The sequence below is a fragment of the Narcine bancroftii genome, chromosome 6, assembly GCF_036971445.1.
Source record: "Narcine bancroftii isolate sNarBan1 chromosome 6, sNarBan1.hap1, whole genome shotgun sequence".
NCBI lineage: Eukaryota > Metazoa > Chordata > Chondrichthyes > Torpediniformes > Narcinidae > Narcine > Narcine bancroftii.
In genome coordinates, this window is record NC_091474.1 from 80,346,058 (window position 1) to 80,372,122 (window position 26,065).

The 26,065-nt window shown below is 40.3% G+C and overlaps 1 protein-coding gene across 4 annotated transcripts in view; it reads left to right on the forward strand.

Moving 5' to 3' along the window:
- The window catches only part of LOC138736266 (PH and SEC7 domain-containing protein 1-like), a 165,283-nt gene that overhangs the window by 82,999 nt on the left and 56,219 nt on the right, over positions 1-26,065 (forward strand). For 2 of the 4 annotated variants that reach the window (XM_069885488.1, XM_069885489.1), the window contains 6 exons: positions 3,231-3,284; positions 10,252-10,446; positions 16,403-16,483; positions 17,507-17,619; positions 18,707-18,765; positions 23,985-24,074. In XM_069885488.1, coding sequence (XP_069741589.1) covers positions 3,231-3,284; positions 10,252-10,446; positions 16,403-16,483; positions 17,507-17,619; positions 18,707-18,765; positions 23,985-24,074 — 592 coding nt within the window. Of the gene's footprint in view, positions 1-2,577; positions 3,007-3,230; positions 3,285-10,251; positions 10,447-16,402; positions 16,484-17,506; positions 17,620-18,706; positions 18,766-23,984; positions 24,075-26,065 lie in introns of those variants that run through there. The other 2 variants (XM_069885490.1, XM_069885492.1) reach the window with 2 other exon arrangements.

Genomic DNA, 26,065 nt, shown 5'->3' on the forward strand with positions numbered 1-26,065 from the left:
TTCACAATATATTCCAAAGCATACAATACAAAATGATTAGGTCAACTCGTACATGAAGCCACGCTTCACTTAACCACGTTATCAATTAGAATTCGTCTGACTTTTTTACCACATCGTTCTTGGGCTTTTATTGTGCTTGGTCACTAAGAGGGATAAAGAGGCAGGATTACTATTTTAAATGGTAATTCTGTTTCTTTGTCCACGTGCTGCCTGACCTGCTAAATGCTGCTGCTTCACTTATAGATTTTGGGTGTCTGCAGTATTTTTCTATCGAACTGAAAGCATTATCTTTCTGCAGCATCTTCAAGAAATGCAGGACCTCCCAAAGTGCTTTACAGCTGATGTCATCCTGTGTAATAAGAGAAAGGTGGCAGTTGCTTTGTCAAAGCCAGCTTCCACAGATAGCATGATCATCTATCTCTGGTAAACCTGACATCTGTTTTGAATGAGGCTGTTTGGACAAATCAGAATCAAGCTTATTGCCATGAAAGTGTCATGTAATTTGTTGACTTACGGCAGAAGTATTGAGCAGAACCAGGTGCGAAATTACAATAATTTACAAAAAAAAACAACTGGAAAAGAAGTGAGGTAGCATTCATTGACTATTCAGAAATCTGATGGCAGAAGAAAAGAAACTGTTTTTGTAGCGTTGATGTGGTGAAACATGGTAATGCAGGTGGGGACCTCACTGGACTGCTCAGGATGGCTCGCCTCCAACATGGTATCTCCTCCCCGTAGTTTTTCAATAAAGACTGAGAGCCCTGATCTCCTCCCTCAATTCCAGCCTTGGATCCGGCCAGAAGCTTGCAGTTATGTGCTGGTTGTTTCAGGACCTAAAAGCCTTTGATCACGCGCTTCGTGTCTGCTTGTGGTTATTGATCGTGCTACAGTTGAGTGTGTATCTTCAGGCTCCTGTCACCCCTTTGTCCTGCTAGCAGTGAGAAGAGGGCCTGGGTGATGGGGGTTCTTGATGATTGGGGCACCGCTTCTTTGAGATGTCATGAATGGAGTGTGAAGATTGATGCCCATGATGGTGCTGGCCGAGTTTACCTGCGCTGTGCATTGGCATCTCCATGCTCAATCATGATGCAACCCATCAGAATGATCTCCATGGTACGCCTATAGAAATTTCCAATGAGAACTCGAAGGAGAATTTCCCTCATCATTTTCAAAGCAGCATCATGGGCTCTTTGAGGGAGAGCAGATGATCCCTGGTTTCATATTCATCTGAAAGAAGATGGTACCTCCAAAAGTGCAGCTCTCTCAGTGATGCTTTGGAATATTTCTTGCACATTTTCCTTCCACAGGTATACGGTTTCTGACCAATTCACTTTCAGCACCACAGCTGTCCATTTTAATCCACGGTGTTCAACTAATGACCAGCTATGATGCAGCATTTTGTGAAATACCTTTTCGAAGTCTTCATTTAAACCAACTCTAATATTTTCTGTTATTTAATTTGGACTAATACCAATGTCTGCATTTAGAGCTTTCTGTAATTTATTGTAAATGATTAATCATTATTTTTTGTCATTGGATGGTAAGATCTATGCAATGATCTTGTGTGACTGATGTTTTCTTCCAGAAAGTTGAAGAAGGAGCCTCTAGAATGTATTTATATTCAGTGAGCAGACTGAGAGCATTTCTGTATCGGAAAAGGAGTTTCTTGCGAGTATGTCAATGACGGTAGAGAATCTTGGGGATAAATGCGAGATGTGCACGGGATCATGGGAACAGGTAAATTCTTGGAAAGGATCATTGGAGCAAGTGAACAGACAGAGGAGAATGTGACTGATGGCAGAGAATCAAAAATCGAATCATTGAATTCTATCCCAGGGTGGAGTTCAACAGGATAGTCTGCGATAGTGGGGTTGAGTTCAATGTGCAAATGTGCTGGAGAATCATCCAAGTGTGTTGATAGCTGTGGAGGATCATGGGGGAAAGTCGATATTTTTGTTGCGTTTCATGGGAATTATGGCAGCTCGTTTAGTGTAGCGGTTAGTGCAACGCTGTTATAGAGCCAGCGACTGGGACTGGGATTCGAATTTGGGATTGTCTGTAAGGAGTTTATACTTTCTCCCCATGTCTGCGTAGGTTTCTTCCGGGTGCTCTTGTTTCCTCCCATTGCTCAAAATTGTACCAGGGTTGTAGGTTAATTGGTGTATTTGGGTGGCAAAGGCTTGTGGGGCCGAAAGGGCCTGTTACTGTGCTATATGTCTAGATTAAAAAATAAATAAACAAAATTTAGCATGCTAACATTTAAATGGGATCATGGAAGAAAGTCAATGTACAGTAAAATTCCCCTTATCCAGAATTCAAGCAATCAATGGCCTCAAGCAACAATCGTGGTCAATAAATAGGTTAAAAAAATACGAAAGTTTAAAATCAGCGCCCCCTGGTGGTTAATTTGCCAATCACTCAATGCGCAATCACAAGCAACTGATGAATTCAATCCCAAAAGGTATCAGATACCTGGGCGGGGGGGGAGGTTTTTACTCTATGTGGATAATCATGTTTTTTTTTTTTGAAAAAATTATTGAAATTTGCTAGCACCCACCAGCTTTCCTAACTTCAGGATGATCCAATGCAGTCTACAACCAATGAAGTACTTTTAAAGTGTAGTTTATGTGGAAGATCATGGGTGTGAGCCAGTATTTGCGAACGATGACTGAGGTATGAAGAGTTTACTCAGCATGAACACCCAGAGAGGGAGCATGGAGTGAGTGACAAGGCCTTCAAAGAGTCCAAATGACATCATCTTCTCCTGTCACTCCTGAGAACTGGGGCAAGGGAGGCAGCACAGGTTCAGCGGTGGTGTCTGCAATAGCTAATGCCAATATAAGCCTACCAGAGACTTGGGGGCATAGAAGGACCCACAAGAAAGAAGTTGTCAGACGGCAGAAAAGAAGAGAAGATTTTGGCGTTGATCAGATTGGAGGGAATGCAAAGTAGAACCGAGGTGGAACCAGCGGCAGTGACGATCAGAGGAGGAGGACCAAGGGTTGGGTAAGGGACTGGGTTATTTCTCATTCCACAAGTGCATGCTTCATTGCTTGTAAATACTCATGCATCCAATACTTTCCAGTGAAATTTATCCATTCTAAGCATTGCATTGTTAATGTTGCAACGCCAACCTCAGACTGACCTCATTGCAGCTGACACCTTCTGCTGGGGATCATCCCAGCGCAGTACACGGTTAGTACTCACTTGCACCCATTTCTTCTTTCCAGATGCTGCTGGTCCATTGCGAGAGAGGGAAGAGGGTGCGGCAAGTGCTATCCCAGGTGAGGAACGTGCAGGCAGCCGGCGGACGCTGGGATGGCCGACACATACCACAACTGCCGGCAAGAGAGGGTCAGCCGCATGCTGCTGTCCGGAGGGTCTAGGGAGTAGGGTTGTGAAAGAATGAGTTTAACGAATATGCATAACAAAGGGTTAATGAATTAGGTGAGAAAATACAGTAGCTGCTTGTAAGATGGTGGGAACATAATTGCCATCTCAACATGACCTTCCCTATGCCGAGGTGAGCTAGTATCTAACTGCACAAGAATGTTTTTGTTATCTGAATATTTTGAGTTATGTATAAGTATACAGACATTTTGTAAAATACACAACAGAGATGTCAAATATAAAGTTATCTAATTTGTAGAGTCAATCTGTAAGGTAATAGAACATCTTACAATTTTATCCTGAATATTGTATTTTAATTTTCTCCCCATCTCTTGAGCCCTGTGGCCAAGCCGAAGTTCTATAATTACACCTGGAGTAATATAATAGTGTTAGAAGACAGGTTTTACAATAAAACTAGAGGTTCTGAAAATAGAACAAGAATGTCAATACACCTTGAGTGAAGGACACTCTGACATTTCTCAGACATTTGCAAACACCACAGGGGAGCATGTTATTGTCAACACAAAATTGCCAGCTGTGTAAAACTTGTGCCAAACGTGGATCTCATGCAGACCCCTGCCCAAAGGTGTATAAAAGCACGATGAACATTCTGATGCTTTGAGTGGGGTTCAGTGTTGAGAATGAGTTACTAAACCATTTATTTTATCACCCCTCACTCCCGCTAACATAATCAAGGCTAAATAAAGAAACTGCTGTATGCTTAATTAGTTCTGCTGTTTCTGCTGTTTGTTTTATTACAGCGCGGGCTGACTTTCACAGGGTGATGACAGTAGAGAGGCAGGTGGAACTGCTGGCTGTGATCTCGATTTGAAGGGAGATGGAAAGAAAGTCCAGCGCATGAGGAAATCTGGTTGCAGATGAGTGAGCACCTCTGACCCAGCGTGTTAACCCGCTGAGGCTTTCTCCAACCTCCCCTTGCCTCACTCCCTCACCAAAGCTGAGGCCCGTCAGCCATGGTGACAAGGCTCTGGATTCAAGGTCCAATCCAGATGGCAGAAGTCCAGGCTAGCTCCCTGACGGAGCGATGGGGACTTTACCGCAGATGAGAAATTGAACTGTGGCCCTCTCTGGACATCAGGCAACATTTCAATGAAGAAAAAAAAACACTGGCTGCAGCTAGCCAGCTCTGGGCTTCGCCCTTGTGAGAAGCACAATTGGGCTTCAGCTCTGTGGGTAGGTTGGAGAAACTGGGTTGTTCACCTTGGAACAGAGGAGGTTGAGAGAAGATCAGATGCATGTATTTAAAGTGATGGAGGTTCTCGTCTGGTTAGAGTGAGAAAATTGGCCACAGGGTCAAGAACAAGTCAGTTTGGACAGATTGGCTAAAGAACCTAAATTGAGAAGCGAAATACTTTTTTTTTAACTGGACATGTGGTTAGGGGCTGCATTGAACTGTAATGGGGAATAATGAAGGCAGATTCAATCATAATGTACATAGACAATGAGATGGGGGGGGGGGGGGAATGGAATCTGCTGGAACGCTTTTACATATGTGATAAGTCAGATGACCGATGAAGAGGGATTAAACAGTTTGGGTCTGTATACAGTAAAACCCCATGGTATCCATACCTATGGGAACTGGTAGATGCCATTTAAGGGAATTTTCCAGTTGCTTGAGATTGCATGATGCGTGGATTGGTGCACCAATTTTAAACTTGTTTTTTTTTTAACCTACATGTTCCGTGATTTTTTTTTGCGGGTTGCTTGAATTCCAGATAATAGGGTTTTTAACTGTACTTTGGAGTTTAAAAGAATGAACTTATTGAGGCACATGTGTTCCTGAGGGGTATGGCAGGGTAAATGTTGAAATGTTTTCTCCAGGGGGAAGAGTCATGAACAAGGTGATAATGTGATGATCTTAAATTAATCGTTTAAATGTCCTTTCACAGATGATGGTGAATCAGGGTCAGATTTAGGTTTAAGTTTATTGTCTTGTGTGCAGTAAGAAAATTTGTTTTGTGAGCAGCCCAGATTGTCAACCTATACATCGTACAGCAATAGAAATACAGTGCAGAGTTATAGAGGGAGATCAGTTCATACAAAGGAAAGGCATCATTATTTTGTTTGTGTGAGATCTGTTCAGGAGTCTGATACTAATAAAGTAAGAACCCAATGGCTGAGAATCGAACAGGTCAAACAGTGTACTTTATCTAGCAAAGATCAAGATACGTATCTAACATTTTGGGCTGAGCCCTTCATCAGGGATCTGATACTGGTGGGAGGGAGCCTGTCCTTGACTGGTGGTGTGTGATCTCACACTTGTGAGTTTCTCTTTCCAACAGGAGGAGGGAGAAGGAAGTGGGGGTGTGGGACGATTTTGTAAATATTGTAGGCTACTCTTCCGAGGCAGCGGGAAGTGTAGATGGTATCGATGGAGGGGAGGGGGATGTGTGTGAGATGGTCTGAGCTGCGTTCTCAACTCCCTGCATTCCAAATGATCTGCTCCTGCTCTTCCCATGAAGGCTTGGCTAAGTTGTTTGCTGCAGCTGTTTAATCATTAATTGGCTCTATTACATCGGCCATACAAATTGAGGCACTGCATGTCACACTTAACAAAACAAGCTGTTGCTTAGAGAGAGGGACAGGAATTCAATCCATGCAAACATTGGCAAAAGATACGCTCCACAACATGGCTATTTCTGTGCTTAAACGGAGTCTGAAGCCCTTTACTCTTGAGAGTATCCCTGTTAATATTTGATGGTAAAAGACAGCTTATAAGTGAGAACTACCTGCATTCATGACTTCAGTCTAGGACATGAGTAAGGACAGAGTTTGTGACCTGGAGCCGTAGGTATCCGAAGTATGGATACTTCTTGAATTGAACTCTTGAGATTCTTTGGTTGATTGTGACACAGTAGGGTTGCAGAGTGGACTTATGAGTGAGTATTACGTGGCCTGTATACCACATGACGTTTTGGGAGGGAGAACTGGAGGTACAGAACATTGAAGGGTAAGGGAGAATGGATGGAGGAGATTGGATGGGGAGAGTGGGTGGGGGAGAGGAAGGAGGGGGGGAGGGAGGGGGATCAAAGGGAAACAATTGGGGAAGGAGGGAGGATGAAGGAGAGAGGATGAAGGAGAGGGAGAGGGAGAGAGAGAGAGGGGGAGAGAGACAGAGGCTGTGAGGACACCACAAGGAAGGGAAGGTCATGATAGTGATTCTGCTTTTGTCATGATGGTGTGAGAACAGATGGGCTGTCAAACAGATGGAAATAATTTGTGCTGCAGGGGGCAATGAGAATGGGTCAGATTGACAGATGAAATCATGTTTTCTTTTGGAAATAATTCCTTAAATATGTGGATTCAGTATAAAACTGTGAACTTCAAAAGTCCTTAAAATGTGAGTATTTTAAAGATTCTGTGAACCCTTTGTTGGAATCTCTGATTTTTAAAGTCACAATGATGTATCAGTTATGACTTTATTTTGTAAATGGGAACTGAAGACATTCTTGTGATATGAGTGAGTAATTGGCCTGGCAATACTGCACCGTGCTGAGGGAGTGTTCCGCTGGTTTGAGAGGAGATATTAAACGTTCTCAGTGTATTCTCTCTCGTAAGTGTGATAGATTCCATGCACTAATCTGCTGGAGAGCAGGGGTTATGTCAAGTATACGCATCAATCATTACCTCGCATGCAACCTTGCAATGAAAATAAGTTATCTGGCTGTTGCTGTGGCTGCATTTTGAAATTGTTTCATTGGCTGTCAAGCACTTTTGGATTTTATCATCACCAAGACAAGTTGTATGACCATTGTGGCCCAATGGTACAGCCAGCAGGCCTGCTGTTGGGGAGCACGGTTAGCATAGCAAACAACGAATGCTGTTAAAGCCCCAGCGATCGGGGCCAGGGTTCCAGTCCCATGCTGTATGTAATGAGTTGGGATGTTCTCCCCGTGTTGGCGTTGGTTTTCCCCGGGGACTCCAATTTCCTCCCATCTTTCGAAACGTTCCGGGGTGCAGGCTAATTGGGTGGCACCGACTCATGGCTGAAATGGCCTGTTACTATTTTAAAAAAAATTAATTCCCAGTTCATTCATGATCTCCTGCACTGTCAGTGTGGAGTTTGCAGGTTCTTCCTCCCGCATCCCAAAGATGCAAAGGCATTGGCATCCACTCGTCTTGGTGGATGGGAAGAGAATCAGAGGGTTGAAGAGCGTCTCAGAGCGAATTGGTTACAGGGAAATAAGTGGGGTAGTTGTATTGATGGGATTTCTCTGAGAGCCATCAAAGACTAGATGGGCTGAATGGCCTCTGTTCATATTGTGATGTGAGATGAGACTCTTGTGGTTGTCTCAGGAATGTCACCATGTACGAAAACCTGCAGGCACACCACCAGACACAACACACATACAGACTAACTATACATAAGCAGCATAAGTGCTCATCAGTAGTACAAGTAAAAAATTAAATATTGTTCCATGAGTATGAGAGTCTCGGAGGGTGAGTGTAAGCAGTTCCTTTAGTCATTCAGCGTTCTCACTGCCCGTGGGAAGAAGCTGTTCCTCAGCCTGGTGGTGCTGGCTCTGCTACTCCTGGATCTCTTTCCTGAAAGGAGCATCTGAAGGATGGTGTGTGCAGGGTGGAAGGGGTCTTCAACAATTTTGTGTGTGCTCTTCAGACAACGATCCCAGTAGATCACGTCAACAAGAGGCAGGGGAGGGAAACTCCAGTGATCCTCTCTGCCACTCTTATAGTCCTGTGGATTGATCTCTGATCCATTTCTCTGCAGCAACCATACCACATCGTGATGCAGACGGCCAGGACGCTCTCGATAGAGCTCATGTAGAAGATTGACATAATGGTGGCCGGTAGCCTTGCCTGCTTCAGTCTTTTCAGGAAGTGCAATCGCTGTGGAGCCTTCCTGATAAATGTGGAGATGCTGTGTGACCACGATAAGTAACTAGTCGAATGAACTTCAAGGAACTTGATGCTCTCCACTCTCTCCACTACAGGCTAATACATTAACCTTGCATCTCAACCCAAATATCAATTGATCAGTAACAGGCTTCATCTGAGAGAGCACCATAAAGTATTGACATTTTATGTTTTATCAGTGGTGAATTCCTCTGCACAGTTTGCTTCACGTGTCAGAGGGTTTGAACATATTCCAATAAAATGCCATACATGTTCGACCAGGAAGGAATAATCCAATTATTTGTGAAGTCTTTGCAAACATTGACATTTCCCCCCACATTTGATAAAAGCACATAATGTCGAGCAGAGAATAAAACATGGGTAAAATGGATGGCTGGGGTGTCGAGCAAAAGCAGAAAGTGCTGGAAAAACCCAGTAAACATCTGTGGAAAGAGTAATGTGGTCATTGTTTCAGGCCTACAGACCTTTGTCAGAACTGGCAAAGAGAATAGGTGTTCGACAGGGATGTTACCGTGTTGGATCTTCAAACAGCTTTCAAACTGAAACCTGGCATTTGCTGTTTAGAATAAAGATGACAACTTACATTGGTGAAGTATGTGGCACATTCCATGTACTTCCCACTGATGGTGGGTATTGCATGACTCCTACCATTACAAGTTTGCAATGGCTGTTGTTCCTTTTGTACAGCATTGAATTGAAATTTTATTATTATCCCATGTGCCGAGTTGCAGTGAAAAACTTTATCTTGCATGCTATACAGACAAGTCAACTCGTCTTTGATTACAAACACAGAACATGCAATAAAAGTGAAGAATGTTACAGCGCCAGAGATTGGGTCCGGGATTCAAATCCTGTGCTGTTGGTGCATTCTCCCTGTGTTTGCATGGGTTTTTTCCCCCAGGGACTCCATTAGAAATGTACGGGGGGGGGGGGGTGCGTTGTAGGTTAATTGGGTGTAATTGGGCGGCATGTGCTTGTTGGCCGAAATGGCCTGTTACCGTGCTATATTTCAAAACAAAAAATTGCGTCAGTGAAATATTCTGATGAGTTGGAAAATGCTGTCCTTAAATCTGGTGTTGCATGTTTACAAGCTGGTATATTTCTGTCTGAGGGGAGGGTAAAACAAGGGGGGAATCAGACGTTTATTACATTGACTGCTTTGATAAGGTGACAGGAAGTGCAGACAAAGTTAATGATTGAACGGCATTCACAACTCTGCAATTTCCTGCAGTTTTTGCAGTGGAATTTTTGTACCAATGTGTGATGCATCTGGATTGGATAATTTCTATTAAAAACACAATGATGGAGAAATCAACAGGCCAAAGAGTGTACTTTGTATAGCAAAGATAAAGATACCTAATTAGTTTTCAATCCTGAGCCCTTCATCAAGGTATAGATTACGGATGGGGAAAAGTGAGAGAGAATCCCACAGAACTCCCTTCAGAGAACAAAGCCAAGGATCTTCAAGGCTTCCTTCAAAGAGTTTTGCTGAGTTTCTCCAGCATTGTGTTTTTACTTCAATCACAGTGACTTCAGACTTTCCGTGTTTTACTCAGGATAATTTCTATGGTGCATCAATTAAAAACTTTAGCCATTTTATGAATAGTGAAATGTGTAGTTTGAGGAAATGTGTGAAAGAACTTCATTTGTCTCCCTTTTGCTTTGCACCATCAACTATTTCATCACTCTATCCTCTGCATTATTTGAGCCAACCTTATCCCTTTTCCCTTTTGTGGCAGCTGAAAATTGTATCTGATTTTTTTCTGGATGCTCATTGACCTGAAACATCAACTGATTTTTCTCTCCACAGTTGCTGCCTGACCTGACGATATTTAAATATCATGCTGTTTTCCCTTCAGACTTCCACCCTGTGGTTCTTGAGACTGAACAATGAATGGTTTCAGGTGAGAGGAACCAAACATAAGGCTGGCTTTATTCACTTTCCTGATGTGTTTCAATCCCCAGTGACAGCAATTTGAACCACTTGGTGATCGACTCAGAGTCTGAGATGGATAGCACTGAACAGCTGGCATTGGGAAGCACTGACACCTTAGCCAATGGCAACAGGACCGAACAGGAGGCTGCCCGACGATTGGCCAAGCGCCTCTATTACCTAGACGGGTTCAAGAGGTCAGATGTGGCTCGCCACTTGGGGAAAAAGTGAGTAAAACTGGAATGGCCCCCAATTGAACCAAATTTCTGAAGCAGGTGCAACGCAGCCACCACCCTATTGATATACGAATACACTTCAACGTTTTTAATCTGACCACCTATGTTGCTACAACCTTCCAATTTGCTTCATTGTTTAATTGAATTTTACACACACACACACACACACACACACACACACACACACACACACACACACACACAGTGTAAGAACAAGAAACAGACGCTGTACAGATTCAGAATAATTATCATGTATCCTAGAATAAAAATGAACAACACAACTAATAATAAATAAACAAAATGTAATATTATATCTCTTGTTCATGCAGAAAAAAAAGACTAATTAATCCTAAATCTATAGCCCATGAACTTAAAAAAAAAAGAGGAAAAAAAACCACTGGGATGTTTTAAACCAACAAATGTTAATGAATTGCTTGATATCTAAATAAGTTAATGAAGAGATTATAAATGTTTCATATGTTATGCACAAAATAGTAAACCACTGTATTATTCATTAAAATATTCCATAAAAGTGTGCCACATTTTATTAAACTTCAGTTTTTAAAACATTACATCTAATCTTCGCGAGTTAAGAAAGATAATGTTTGGGTCGTCCAATGTGAATAACTCGGAGGGATAGAGTCTTTCCACCTTAGCAAAATACATCTTCTAGCTATTAAAATGGCAAAAACCATCACATGGCAATCCGCCACCGATAATCGACTGTTCTCTATCACCACACCAAATAAAGCTGGAATGGGATGAGGTTGAATAGGCATCGAGAAAATATGGGAAAATGCATTTAAAAAAATTCCTTCCAATTGTGATCTCATGGTAAACAGGACCAAGACATATCAAATAAGGAAGCAACCCCCATTATGACATCTGTCACATAAAGACAGGGTTGATAGTAGGAAAAATCTTGGAGCACATTTATCCAAAGATAAATTAGCTTTGTACTACATATATATATATATCTATCTATTTATTTATTTATATATATAGATCTATATATATATATAGATCTATATATATATATAGATCTATATATATCTATATATATATAGATATATATAGATCTATATATATATATATAGATCTATATATATCTGTAGATAGATATATATAGATCTATAGATAGATATATATAGATCTATATATATATATATAGATCTATATATATATAGATATATATATAGATATATATAGATATATATATAGATATATATAGATATCTATATATAGATATATATAGATATATATAGATATATATATATATAGATATATATATATATAGATATATAGATATATAGATAGATAGATATATAGATAGATATATAGATAGATATATAGATAGATATATATAGATATATATATATAGATATATAGATAGATATATATGTAGATAGAGAGAGAGAGAGAGAGAGAGATATGGATATAGAGATATAGAGATCTATATAGAGATCTATATAGAGATATAGAGATCTATATAGAGATCTATATAGAGATCTATATAGAGATCTATATAGAGATCTATATATAGAGATCTATATATAGAGATCTATATATAGAGATCTATATATAGAGATCTATATATAGAGATCTATATATAGAGATCTATATATAGAGATCTATATATAGAGATCTATATATAGAGATCTATATATAGAGATCTATATATAGAGATCTATATATAGAGATCTATATATAGAGATCTATATATAGAGATCTATATATAGAGATCTATATATAGAGATCTATATATAGAGATCTATATATAGAGATCTATATATAGAGATCTATATATAGAGATCTATATATAGAGATCTATATATAGAGATCTATATATAGAGATCTATATATAGAGATCTATATATAGAGATCTATATATAGAGATCTATATATAGAGATCTATATATAGAGATCTATATATAGAGATCTATATATAGAGATCTATATATAGAGATCTATATATAGAGATCTATATATAGAGATCTATATAAGTGAAATACGTGCACAAATAGAAGAGGAATGGGCCAATTTTAAACATGGTCCATATATCCTTGGAAAGAATAGTTTGTAAGTCACTCTCCCAAGCACTCTTAATTTTATTCATAGAAACACAACTTTTTTTAGAAATTGATCCATAAATGAATCCTTTTGGCAAGGATTTAACAAAAAAATAAATAAATCCAATTGCTATCATGGGAGAACAGAAAAGTAGTTACTTGGTTTCTCAGAAAATCTCTAACCTGAAAAAAAAGGAAATTAGGGAGATTAAATCAAAGGTCATAAAACAGCTGTCAAAAAGTAACAGCTTTTAAATCAAAAAGTGAAGTGATACCCTTTTCTCTCCATTTATGAAAAACACAATCAAGGCAAGATGGAGGGAAAAATAAATTATTAATAATCTGAGCGGATCAATAAAAAATTTTCAGTTCAAAACAGCGCCTAAATTGAAACCAAATTTGTAATGAATTTTTGACGATCAAACTGCCTATAAATTTATTCGCCTTAACCAAAGTAAATGGAAGGGAAGCAACAAGTCATGTAGCCAGAGCAAATTAGTTAGAACCTTTTAGCTCCATGGATGTCCATTCTGGGCAGTCCGATTTATCTATGCAATGAATCCAGAAAATAATATATTTAATATTAATAGCCCAATCATAATGTCTCAGGTTAGGCAAAACAAAGTCCCCAACAATTTTCGAATTTTGTAAATCAGATTTATTTTACCTTGGACTCTCATTGTTCCAAACAAACAAAGAGATAACAGATTCAACTGAGTCAAAAACATTTCTTTGGTATTAAAAATCAGAATTGCCTGGAATAAATATAAAAATTTAGGCAGAACATTCATTTTCATTAATTCTATCAACAAGTGACATTTAGATAAGGTCTCTTTCACCAGTCTAAACAAAGGACTGAAGTTTTCTTTGAAAATATCTTTAAATACCTCAGTAACTTTAATCCCTAAATAGGTGAAAGAGCCCCTCATTATTTTAAATGGAATATTCTCATAAATAGGAACTGAACCATTCAAGGAAAAATGTTCACTTTTGTGCAAATTAAGCTTGTAACCTGAAAAAATACTAAAGTTTGATAATAATTTTAATATAGCAGGAATGGAGTGCTGTGCATGTGAGATATATAACAAATTATCAGCATAAAGTGAAACTATATTTTTTGTTTCCTCTTTGAATGCCTGAAATATTTACTGAGTCCCGAAGTGCAATAGCCAATTGTTCGAGTACCAGGTCAAATAATAAAGAGCTATTTGGCAACAAATCTAAAAAGATCAGATTTTTAATTATTAGTAGATACTGAAGCCTGAGACAGTGGTAATCAATTTGATCCATGATAAAATTCTGGACCAAATTTAAATCTTTTCAAAATTTCAAAGAAATAAGGCCACTCAACCCTGTCAAACTCTTTTTCTGCATCTAATGTACTAATACATTCAGTAACTTTAAATGGTGGAAAATAAATTATATTCATTAAATGTCAAATATTAAAATGTGAGTTTCAATTTTTAATAAATCCTGTTTGGTCATTCACGATAATTAAAGATAAAATATTCTCTAATCTGTTTGGCAGAACTTTTGAAAGGACTTTAGCTTCTACATTTAATAAAGAAATTTGACTATAAGAAGCACAATCTGTCGGATCTTTATCTTTCTTTGGTATGAATGAAATAGAGGCTTCATAAAATGTATCAGGAAGCTTGGACAAAGCATCTGATAAAACTGAGGAGCAATTAATTGAACAAACGATTTATAAAATTCAACCGAGAAGCCATCAGGGCCAGGAGCTTTTCCTGATTGTAATGCTCCAATTGCTTTAGAAATTTCCTCTAATGATATGGATTGATCTACTTGATGTTGCCAATCAGGAGAGAGCTCTGGAAGTAACAAATCCTTCACAAAACTGTCCATATGTATTTTATCTGGAGGGGACTCGGAGGAATATAAATTCATATAAATAGTTTTAAAAGCATCATTTATTTCTTTATGATCCACAGTCAGATTCCCATCTTGTTTACAAATGTTGGCAATTTGCCTCTTAATTGAGGCAGTTTTAAATTGATTTGCCAGTACCTTCCCAGATTTCTCTTGTACATTTTTAAAAAAAAAAAGCTTTTTGATTCTGAGGAGCTGTGTTTTCAACCTTCCTATTTTTAAAAATATAATTTAGACAAACAGCAAGGGAACAGGGCCTTCTGGCTCACGTGCCTGTACTGCCCATTTACACCCAATTGATCGACAACCCTGGTATGTTTTTGAATAGTGGGACAAAACTGAGGCACCCGGAGGAAACCCATGCAGACACGGGGAGAAAGTACAAACTCCTTACAGACAGTGCTGGATTCTAACCCAAGTCACTGGTGCTGTAACAGCATTGTGCGAATGGTTATTTATTGCACGGTAGAAGCCGATTCCAGCTATTTAAATCTGTGCTGCCCGATTACACTCAAATTAACCTACGTTTTGGATGGTGAGAGGAAACCAGAGTACCTGGAGGAAACTCGTTGAGACACAAGGAAACAGCACTGGAATCGAACCTGGGTCACTGTAAAAGCATTGCTAATCGTGTCACCTCTATAATAAACTTAAAAAGTTGGATATGGTGATTAAAATGCTGTGAGAGCCACTTCTTCTTCTACTTGATGAAACAGTGCGGGGAAGCAGGAATTTATTAAATAGGGAATTTATTTAATATTGTTCCGATTATGATGCTAGTTTTTGCCCACTTTGGAGCCCAGATTTCAAGTTATTGCCAGCTTGTTCATGAAAATGTGATGAAGATGGGCTTCATCCCGAAAAGCAAGGTCTGTTGACAACCTGCACCCATGCTTTCAACACAAAACGCATGGCCCGGTGAGCATCAGTGAACCCTCCCCTCTGATATGTTTCTGAGACTTGAACAACCTGTGGCAAGCACCCCAAGGCTTTGGAGATTACCACCGATGCTGACTGAATGAACTTGACCAAATCCACTGGAAAGTTAATCAACCCCACACCAGCATCCTCTCCCAGGCTATTATCTCTATCATCGAGGCCAGTTACAGTCTCTTTACTCTTTTAGGAAGGCCAGGTACTTCGCGTGCCTGACACCAGATTTCCAAAGTAGATATTTTATTCTGAACTTGTCACAGGTGGAGATTACAAGTTAAACAGTGGAAAAGATTGAAGGATGTATTCAAAGAGTACTTGGGCAAAATCCAGTGTCACGAGTGCCTCGTATTCTGGATAGTCTGGAGAACCTTGAAGCCATGAGATGAGAGCAAATAGAAGCCCTGTTTATATGTGGAAGGAACGCACCATGTTGCAAACTATCCAACATCCTGCATTGGCAGGCACCTTCTGCCCTGTGGAGGTCTGCAGAACCCACATTGTTCTTATCAGTCACCTCACAAGCAAAGGAACTAGAGTGAAAGCAAATCCTCTTCAATCCCAAGGGTCCTGAAGATGAAAAATAGGAGGATTTAATGATTCTCAAGCTCTCCTAACCAGATATTTTTAGTGTTTTCAGTAAGATGTGCGATCAATTATCCAAGTTATTCCGTGCACCTTAACTCAACCTAAAGCTTGACATTTGTAGAATTCCAATACTCCATCGTGGAAGGAATGGTGAGGAAGGGGAAGGGGTAGCGAGGAGGGGAAAGGGACCTGTCTCTCCTCTGCACACCCTCTTTCTCTGCCTCCTCTCTCCTCCCCAACATTCTCTCCTTTATTGATCTTCCTTTTTCTCTTTCCATTTGTCTCATCACCTCATTCTTTATTTCTCTCTTTCTCATCCTTTCTCTCCCATCCCACTCTACTTGCCTCCTGTCTGCTGCTCTGTCTTGGAAATTCCCTGTCTAATTTTTCCTCCCTCTGTAAATCACTCTATCCATCTCTCTTGAGATAACTGTCATCTCTCATTCTCTTTGCCCTCCTTGTTTCAGTAATGACTTCAGTAAGATGGTTGCTGAGGAGTACCTGAGATTTTTCGACTTCACTGGACTGAGCTTGGACCAAGCACTGAGGTATGGAATGAAAATCCGAGCCCCACATCCTGAGATACTCTTTTATTCCCTGCTGTGCCATTTTAAATTATTTTCACAAAATGAGTGTTTATGCCATTTCATTACAGAATTATTCCAGAGCTGCCTCAACTGAATTAAATAAAACTTAAGCCCACATAATGTGCATAAAATCCCAGTGAAATCAGCAGCTGGCGGGGTAATTTTCAACATGAGATTTCAGCCCAGCAGGGGATTGGGAGGAAACAAAGCGACAAAAGGAACTGCCGATGCTGGAACCTTGAGCAAGCACTGGAGGGGCACAGAGAGTCGGGCACTATGCACGGAAACAAATGGGCAGTCAATATTTTGGGTTGAGACTTTTCACCAGAACCAAAGTGGGAAACACAAGCTTAAAAAGGAGGGGGAGGGAAGGGCCAATATAAAAGGATATTGGGCAAATGGGAGACCCCAAGGCACCACCATTCTGACTTGGGGCTATGATAATTTCATTGGATCAGAAGCAGAAAATTCCCATCTAACTATCATGGAAATAACAGCTTCACATAAGGTAAAATATCCACCAATACCTTTTACGACAAATCAAGATAGCCAATAAGATCTCCTTGCCAACATGGTTCACCTCCCAGGACCACACTATAGCTTCCAGATACAGACCAGTGCCTGATTAAAAAAAAAAAGTTTCCCCTCGGGTCTTTCTTAAATCTATGCCTTCAAGTTCTAGAATTATTTGTTCTGGGGGAAAAACGCTGCAGCTTGTTTTTATGCTCTGGAGTCCGTTTCAATCCTACAACCTGGCACCTGGAGGTTATGAAGGACCAATTTAAGACAAAGGAAGGATGCAGGTACAATGACAGGCTTCAGAGCAAATCAGGAAAATGGGGCGCAACTCGACGCTGTTGTGGTTTCACATTGTCCAAATAGAGCACATTTCTCCCAATCTGATGTACTGGGTGTCAGGACGAGGATGAAGCAATTTTGACGTTCATCAGAACGACACACTGGTTTCTCCTGATTTTTCTGTAGGGCGTTCCTGAAGGAATTTGCACTCATGGGAGAGACACAAGAGAGGGAGCGAGTGCTGATCCACTTTTCACACAGATATCACCAGTGTAATCCGGACACCATCTCTGCAGAGGGTAGGTGTGTCCTGCGAAGGTCACAGTGATGGCCTCGTGTTAAATGTTGACATGAGGGATAGATATATTTTTTAGTGTGCTGGAGAGTATAAATTAATTGAATTATTTATTGTCACATACATTGGGATGGAGTGAAAAGCTTTGTTTCACATGTAACCAGGCAAGTCAGCCTCTCTCTAAGTTGTAGAATGAAAGCAGGATGTGTTGAGGAGAAAAGAATAAACTAATCCACAATCAGTGAAGAGATTGTTGCCTATTCGGCTAGCCATGCTTAAAACGATTGATGGTGGCATCAGGATGTTTTAAACATCAGATTTGATGTTTCAGATATATTGTCAGAGTACATATGTGACATCACATATAACCCTGAAATTCCTTTTTCCTGTGGGTGTGGCAGAAGTACCACTGATTGGTAGTGCAAAAAAACCTGTACACAGCATAGAGCATGCAAACAAACAAAGAACTGTAAACGGATAAAGAATGTAAACAAACTGCAATACAAAGACAACTAAAAGAAGATCAATAAAGTGCTCAAGTAAGAGTCCCTGATTGAGTTTTAACGTTGAGGAGTCTGGTGGTGGAGGGGGAGCAGCTATTCCTGAACCTGGTGGGATGAGTCTTGTGGCACCGATACCTCTTTCCTGATGGCAGCAGTGAGAACAGAGCATGGGCTGGGTGGTGTGACATTGAAGAGAATAGAATTAAGTTTGGAGGCATTGCCTTTATTATTAAGCATTTTATGCTACTGCTCAGGGATGGATTTCTAGGCACCTGTTTCTCTGGTGACTCACCTCTTCATATATATAAAAAAAATTCTGCATAATTTCTTAACCTTCATCTGAGAAATGAATTGAATGTAATCATTAATTCTAATGTGAGAACTGGCAGTGTTTTCTGAGGTGTGGGGAAGGAAAATCTTGGCATATTCATTAGGCAGCTGCATACTATATAATCACTAGAAGTAAATATGGATGCAATAATGAACTTGAATGTGAAATTTCCTTGGGGCCAGCCGATGGTCAGAAGTCTCCTCCTCTGGTTACGTGTGTTCCAGTTATATTGTATTACATACTCTTTCTATTTGCAGATGGGATACATACACTTACCTGTGCACTGATGCTGCTAAACACTGACCTTCACGGACATGTAAGTACTAAAGCAACTCGAGTATTAATCAACAGTAAAAACACAATGCTGGAGCAACTCGGCAGGTCAAACAGTGTGCGTTGTGGAACAAAAATAAAGATATATAACCAATGTTTCAGGCTTGAGCTTTTCATCAAGGTATGAGCAAAATGAAGGCAGGTGCCTGAACAAAATGGCGGGACCAGGGGGAAGAGCAGAGCCCCATAGGCAGGAGGTAATAGGTGAATGAGGGAGGGAGGGCACACCAGCAAACAGGGGGTTGGGAGATGGTTCTATGAATGGAGATGGAAAGGGAGGAAAGAAGACAGGGATGGAAAAGGAAGGGAGAACAGGGAGTGGGCTAGTAGAAACCAGAGAAGTTGCTTTGGGTTGGAGAGTGCCCAGACAAAATATTAGGTGTTGCTCCTCCAATTTAAAGGTGGTCTTTGTGAGACAGTACATAAAGCCATGGGCAGACATGTCAGTGGGGGAGTGTGGTGCAGAATTGAAATGGGTGGCCACTGGGAGATCCCTGTCATTGATGTGGACAGAGAGAAGGTGCTCAGCAAAGCGATCAGTGTCTGCAAACTTCTGTGCTTTAGTATTTCTATAGCTACTTTCACCATCCCAAAGGCCTTTATAGCTAGAATCATCCTAGGTGTAATTTGTGAGTCAATTTACACATTGCAATTGTGTTAGAGGATAAATGTTGAGCAGGATATACAAGAATGGACCTTGGGATTCAAAGATCAGAATCAGGTTTATGGTCATGAACAAAATCCCATCAGAGACCCTCTGCCCTGAGATCTGATATAAAGGAAGAGATTCCCAAGTGGATGGAGGAAGTGATTCAAGGAAGTTCTCAAGTCTCCTATGCAAAAAAAAAATGCAGCATTCCCACTGAGTCTTGGGAACACCTGACCCACAATGAATCAAAGTGGATAGCACCATTTGGGGTGGGATTGAGTGCACAGAGAAGACCAGCACACATGGCCAAAAGGGCACACCACCTCACCAAGTATCTGCCTGCCCATCAACACCTCCTGCTTGATCGAAGGAAGTGTCTGGATTGCCCTCATCACTCATCTCAACCTGTAGAAGCACCTGCCTGATTCCTATTCCTCTATGGATTTTCTCTTCACTTGACTGTTATCTTTAGAGTGAAGCACTGAGGATTACAGATGCTGTGATTTTAGTAAAAGCACAGGATTGTTGGAAGAACTCAGCCGGTTTTTTCAGCATCTTTAGGAGACAAAGATATATTCCTGACGTTTTGGGCCTGAGTCCTTCTTCAAAGTATAACAAAAAAGCATGGAGAGCCAAAACCTTTCCTCTTATCATATCTTTTTAAATTAAATTAAGATTTAAATTAATTAATAATGAAATCAAATTGATATCTTTTGTTTGTTGGTTGGACACCCCCACCCACCTCCCCCCCCCCCCCCCCCCCCCCCCAGTTTTCCCTGTTTCTCTCCCAGGCTTTGTTCAGAAGTGTGCCTGCTTTTTGTTTATACCTTGAAGAAGGACTCAGGCTCGAAATGTCAGTAATATATCTTAACCTCCTATTTTTAAAAATTTAGACATACAGCACAGTAACAGGCCCTTTCGGCCCACGAGCCCACGTTGCCCAATTGCGCGCAGTTCACCTACAACCCCCAGTAAGTTGTTCTTGGAACGGTGGGAGGAAACCCATGGAGAGAATGTACAAACTCCTTGCAGGCAGTGACAGATTCAAACCCTGGTCTTGATCGTTGGCACCGTACCAGCATTGTACTGACCATGCTTCTCCCCCCCCCCCTCCCCCCCACCCCACCTTATGGATGCTGCAAGACTGGCTGAGTTGATGTGGCCTTTTGAATTGGGAGGATTTCAACTCCCAGATTTTAAATTATATTATTGGGCAACCCATTGAAATTTGTCACCTCTTTTTTTTAAATAGAGGAGACAAACATGGGTAAATATAGAGCTGCATAAAGATAGCAGAAGACATGATATATAAATGGAATTCAAAAAAGTTTGTGGGGAATAATATGACATCATTAGTAAAACATATTATTATTATTTGGGAATTAGTTAATGGTAACCAAGGAAATGAGTCACGTTGAAAATGCCTTTTGCTCAGAACAGACTCTGACCAATCCTATATGATCATAAACATTTAGAAAATTGGTTCCAATGTGGGATTAAATATTTGGGAGACTGTTGTGAGCAAGGGGTATTTATGTCATTTGATCAAATTAAAAATACATTTGGGATTTCACAGAATATGTTCTTCTGCTTTCCTCAACTGAGATTATTTTCTAGGGACATATTGGGCCCAGAACTAATTTTGCCGCAGATGACTAGCTTGGAGATTGTGATTCATGAGGGAATTAAAAAGAAACTTATTTCTAAATTGTATCTTGTACTTCAAGAGGAGTCGCCAAAACAAGATTTGAATAAATCAAAAGAAAGATGGGAAGCAGATTTGAGAACTGAAATTGATCCTTCTTGCTGGTCTGATATTTGTTGGGACAGTATGGAAGATAAAATTAATGTTCGCTATAGATGAGTTAATTATACATTTATTCATTAATTATATTTAACACAACATAAATTAAATAAATTTAATTGAAAATTTCCAAATTTATGTTTTAGAAGGGGCACAGAAATTGGTCTGTTTATACATTCTACCTGGTCATGTACCAAGGTGACATCATTTTGGAAAGATTTTGAAACAAATCATAAAAATATATTTCCTATTAACACCTGAGCTTTTTCTTTTGTGAAATGTATACGATTTGGAACCCAAATTGAAATGATCAAAATATCAATTAAATTTTTTTAAAGTCGCATTGACGGTGGCCAGGAGATGTATAGCAATTACATGGAAATCTGAATCCCATCTTAAAATTGATTGTTGAAAGAGGGAGATGTAAAATTGTATTCCCTTAATATTAGAAATGGGTATGATGCATACTTAAATATGGGAAACCATATTTAGATATCATGGAATTGGATATCTAAAGTTTTCTATTCGACACCCCACCACCACTTTTCTTTTAGTCTTAATGGTTGAACCTTTTCATGGTTAAATTCTACTATTTTGTTAATATCATATCTTTTTTGTAGGTGGGGGTGGGAGGTCGTTATCACAGTAGCTTTGCACATATATTTGGATTCATTTTTCTTTTACATTTTTTTCTCTCTTCTCACCTTTATGTACTGTTCAACAATTTATTTTTTATTCTATTTTGATAATTGTAAGTATCAATTGGATATGATTCCATGTTGTATTGTACTGTATACAAAACTATAAATAATTTTTTTTTAAAGACCAGCTGAGTTCCTCCAGCATTTACTGTGTTTTTTTTTCTGTATTGTCTTTGTTTAGTTAAACCTTGTGAGGTTCATTATCAAATCTACATTTGCTCCTTCTTCAGTCACTCCCATCTCAATTCTTGTGTGTGGAGAGAGTTCAACGTTTTAACATTCTTGTGGAGAAGTGATTGAGTGCTCACTGGACTCGTGCACCTGACCATCATGTTTAAGAATATCAAAATGTGCAGATGTCAAAAATCTGAACTAAAAACAGGAAATGCTGCAAATGCTCAGCGAGATGGAAGAGTGGACTTGGGAGTCACAAAGAGGGCAATTCCATGGAACTGTCGAAAGGAAAGGGGAGGGGAATATGAGTGGTGGTGGAATCCTGACAGGGCAGGTGGGTGTTGAGAAGGGTGAATGTGGGGAGGAAGTTGAAGGTCTAGACAACTCTACTCTTCCTCTATTCAGAAGGAGAAGGACTACGAAAATTGTGGTCCAGAGCTCTCTTCACTCTGACAGAGAGGAAGCCATGGATCAAGAAGATGGGACACATTTCAGAGGCTTCCGGCAGAAAGTCTCATCAAATGTAATGTAGGAGTAGCTGAGAAAATGGTGTGGACTTCTTACAGCATGTTCCAGAGAATTCCAACTTTAAAAAAAAATTATTTCAGAGGAAGTAGGTTTTCTCTATCCATCCAGCCTTACTAGCATCTTATCACCTGAATTAGATCACTTCCCTGATGGTCAGCATTGACACAACAGACAGATTTGGCTGCATCACTGCTTGGTACGGAGGTGCCAATGTTCAGGACAGGAAAAAAACTCCAGAGGGTAGTTAACTCAACCTGAGACATCACGAGCACCAGTCTTCACTTCATTGAGGACATCTACAAGAGGCGGTGTCTTCAGAAAGGAACCTCAATCATCAAGGACCCCCACCACCCAGGCCATGCCCTCTTCACTCTGCTACCATGGGGAAAAAGGTACAGGAGCCTGAAGACGAGCCCTCAGCGGCACAAGGACAGCTTCTTCCCTGCTGCCATCAGATTCCTGAATGAACAATGAATGACAGACATGGCCTCACTTTGACTTTTTTCTTTTTTTTTGCACTGTTATTTATGTAAAAATATGGTTTATAGAAATGTTTGCATTTGATGTGATGCTGCCGCAAAACAATGAATTTTGTGACATGTTCTTGACAATAAATTCTGATTCTGAATGGTTTAAGTTACTATGATTCAAGCTATTGCCCAAAGTGTGGGCCCAGACCTGCTTATAAAATTCCAAATAGGGTCCAAAATGGGCCTTGTTTGGATAAGGAGCACTAATCTAATCCTCAAGTTATTTTTAGCCAGCATTCCAATAACTTTCAGGATTTTGTGCTGCATCAGTCCAAATAAAATGTCAAGTGATACTTGTTTAACCCCCAAGGTTTTCTTGTTCATCAATACAATGTCGAAGGTGGCCAGTCAACCCATCGGGTTTGTGCAGGCTCCCAAAGGAATCCCATCAATTGTACTCTTCTATCCATTTATCATTAATCTCATCTCTCAGGTATTCCCAGTAGCATCATATCCATGACCTTACCCAGTTAAGTCTTCCTACCACCCACTAACACGAGGGACTATTTACAGGGGCCAACAGTTCTATCAGCCAACAGATCTTTGGGCTGGGGGAAGAATGCAGAGCACTCAGGGGAAGCTGGAGAATGTACAAACTCCACAGAGAGGGCATCGGAGATGAGAATCAAATTTAGCTCTCCAGAACCCAATGTGCAGTGCATGCGCAGCCCCTTTCACCACTGAGAAACCACTCTGTCCCTTCCTTTTTAAGTCCGAGTTGCACAAAAATCCACAAACAGCCAAATGAAAGAAGATACATTTTTGTATAAATGGCCTTTGCTTTGTGTGTGACCCCTTTTCCTTTCCTGATTCCAGAATATTGGCAAGAGGATGTCTTGCTCTGACTTCATCTCAAATCTAGAAGGACTAAATGATGGCCAAGACTTCCCCAAAGATTTGCTCAAGGTAAGATCTCTATTGGTCCGAGCATGCATACAGGAGGAGATGATGTACCTTTTTAGGTTGGTTCAGCTCCTCAGTGTGTGGCTGAACTATGGCTTTAGCTCTGGTCAGTGGAATGAATTCAAGAGGGCAGAGGACAAGGCAATGAAACAATTAGAAAGCATTTCTCAAGATTCTTTTATTGTCAGATTAAAAACAGTGTAATATTGCACAAAATTTGCTTTAGTGTGCCGTAAGGTAGACAGATTTGCCATCAGCAGAAATTGCCGGGCACCTCTTACAGACAGAGAAAGAGAAGCAAAAGAGAGTCCCTCCCCCCCACCCAGAGTCTCCGTGTCCATCGATATGCTTTCAGCGGTCATGCAGCCTTCGCAGAGGCACACACTGCATCCAGTCCAAACCATTGGCAACCCGGGGAGGAGTCGCGTAATGGAGCAGTAGGCGGTTGGGAAAACCAGCCCTCTCCAGGAAAATAGAAAAAAAGTTAGGAAAAAGCAAAGCATAACAAAAATAGAATATTAAAAAAATAGAAGATAAAGATACAGAGAAGAGAAATAAGATGGCTTCCAAGAAGGAGAAATTAAAAACAACTGGAAAAAAACGTAGAAAAGTCGCCGAAGAAAAAAGAAGGCCTTACCTGCACGAAGGAACAGGATGCTGTGGAGGCAGAACACCTGACCCTTGAGGTCAGTGCCTGCCCTGCAGAGTCACGACCCACCAGCCGGTCCACTACAAAAATGACTCTCAGAGCCAAACAAAAGTGCGCAACTACGCCTGTGCAATCAAAGGAGAAAGAGGTCACCAGTGGGAGGGGGGGGGTGCTCAGTAGAGGGGAGGGCTGGGAGGGGGGGGCTCAGTAGAGGGGAGGGCTATCACAGAGCGAGCAGCTGAGGAACACCCAACACCAGGGCTCTCAGCTGGAGGACATGGAAGACAGCAGAAGAGGGAGCGATGAAACAGACGTGGGAGATAGATGGAGGGAAGACCGACAAGAAAACCAACATCAGGAAGCATAACAGACGAGCAGCCCAGGAGGGGAGGACCAGCAACAAGAGGCCCAGCAAGGAGAGGCCCGACAAAGAGATACAAGCAGCTCATCAGGAAAAATAGAAGAGACACAGTCACAAAGAGAAGAAGACACAAACACAGATATAGACACAGAAGAAGAGGAAGAAGACCAAGATCTTCACAGAGAAATAGAAGGTAAAACTGATGGACAAAGAAATAAAAGGTAAAACTGATGAACAGAATATAGATAAAGTCTTTTTTGAAGAACAAATGAGATCACTAAAAGAATGGTCATCATTAAAAGAAAAATGAAAAGAACAGAAGATAACATGCAAAGGTTAGAACCGGTAATGACAGAAATAGGGAAAAGAGTAGAGAATGTGGAAGAGCGGGAAATGGCTATAGAAATGGAAGTAAACGACTTAAGAGGAAAATTGGAAGAAAGTGACAAAAAAAATTAAAGAGACACAAGAGTTGTTATCTCAGAAAATTGATATGTTGGAAAATTATAGTAGGTGAAATAACATAAAAATAGTGGGCCTGAAGAAGGGTGAAGAAGGCACAGACATGAAGGAATTTATAAAAGGATGGATCCCGAAGGTCCTGGGAATGACAGAAATGCAGGAAGAAATTGAAATAGAAAGGGCACACAGAGCATTAGCTCCAAAACCACAGATACATCAAAAACCAAGATCCATCTTAGTAAAATTTTTGAGATACACAACAAGAGAAAATACACTGGAACGGGCAAGGAATAAAATTAAAGATAATAAACGATTGGAATACAAGGATCAAAATTTTTTTTTACCGAGACATAAGTTTTGAACTCTAAAGAGGAGGAAGGAATTTAATACAGTGGAATCAACTTTATGAAAAAAAGGTTACAAATTCATATTAAGACATCCAGCCATGCTTAAAATATTTATACCCGGGGAGCAAAACAGACTGTTCTTGGATCCAGAGAAAGCGCAAGAATTCGCAGAACG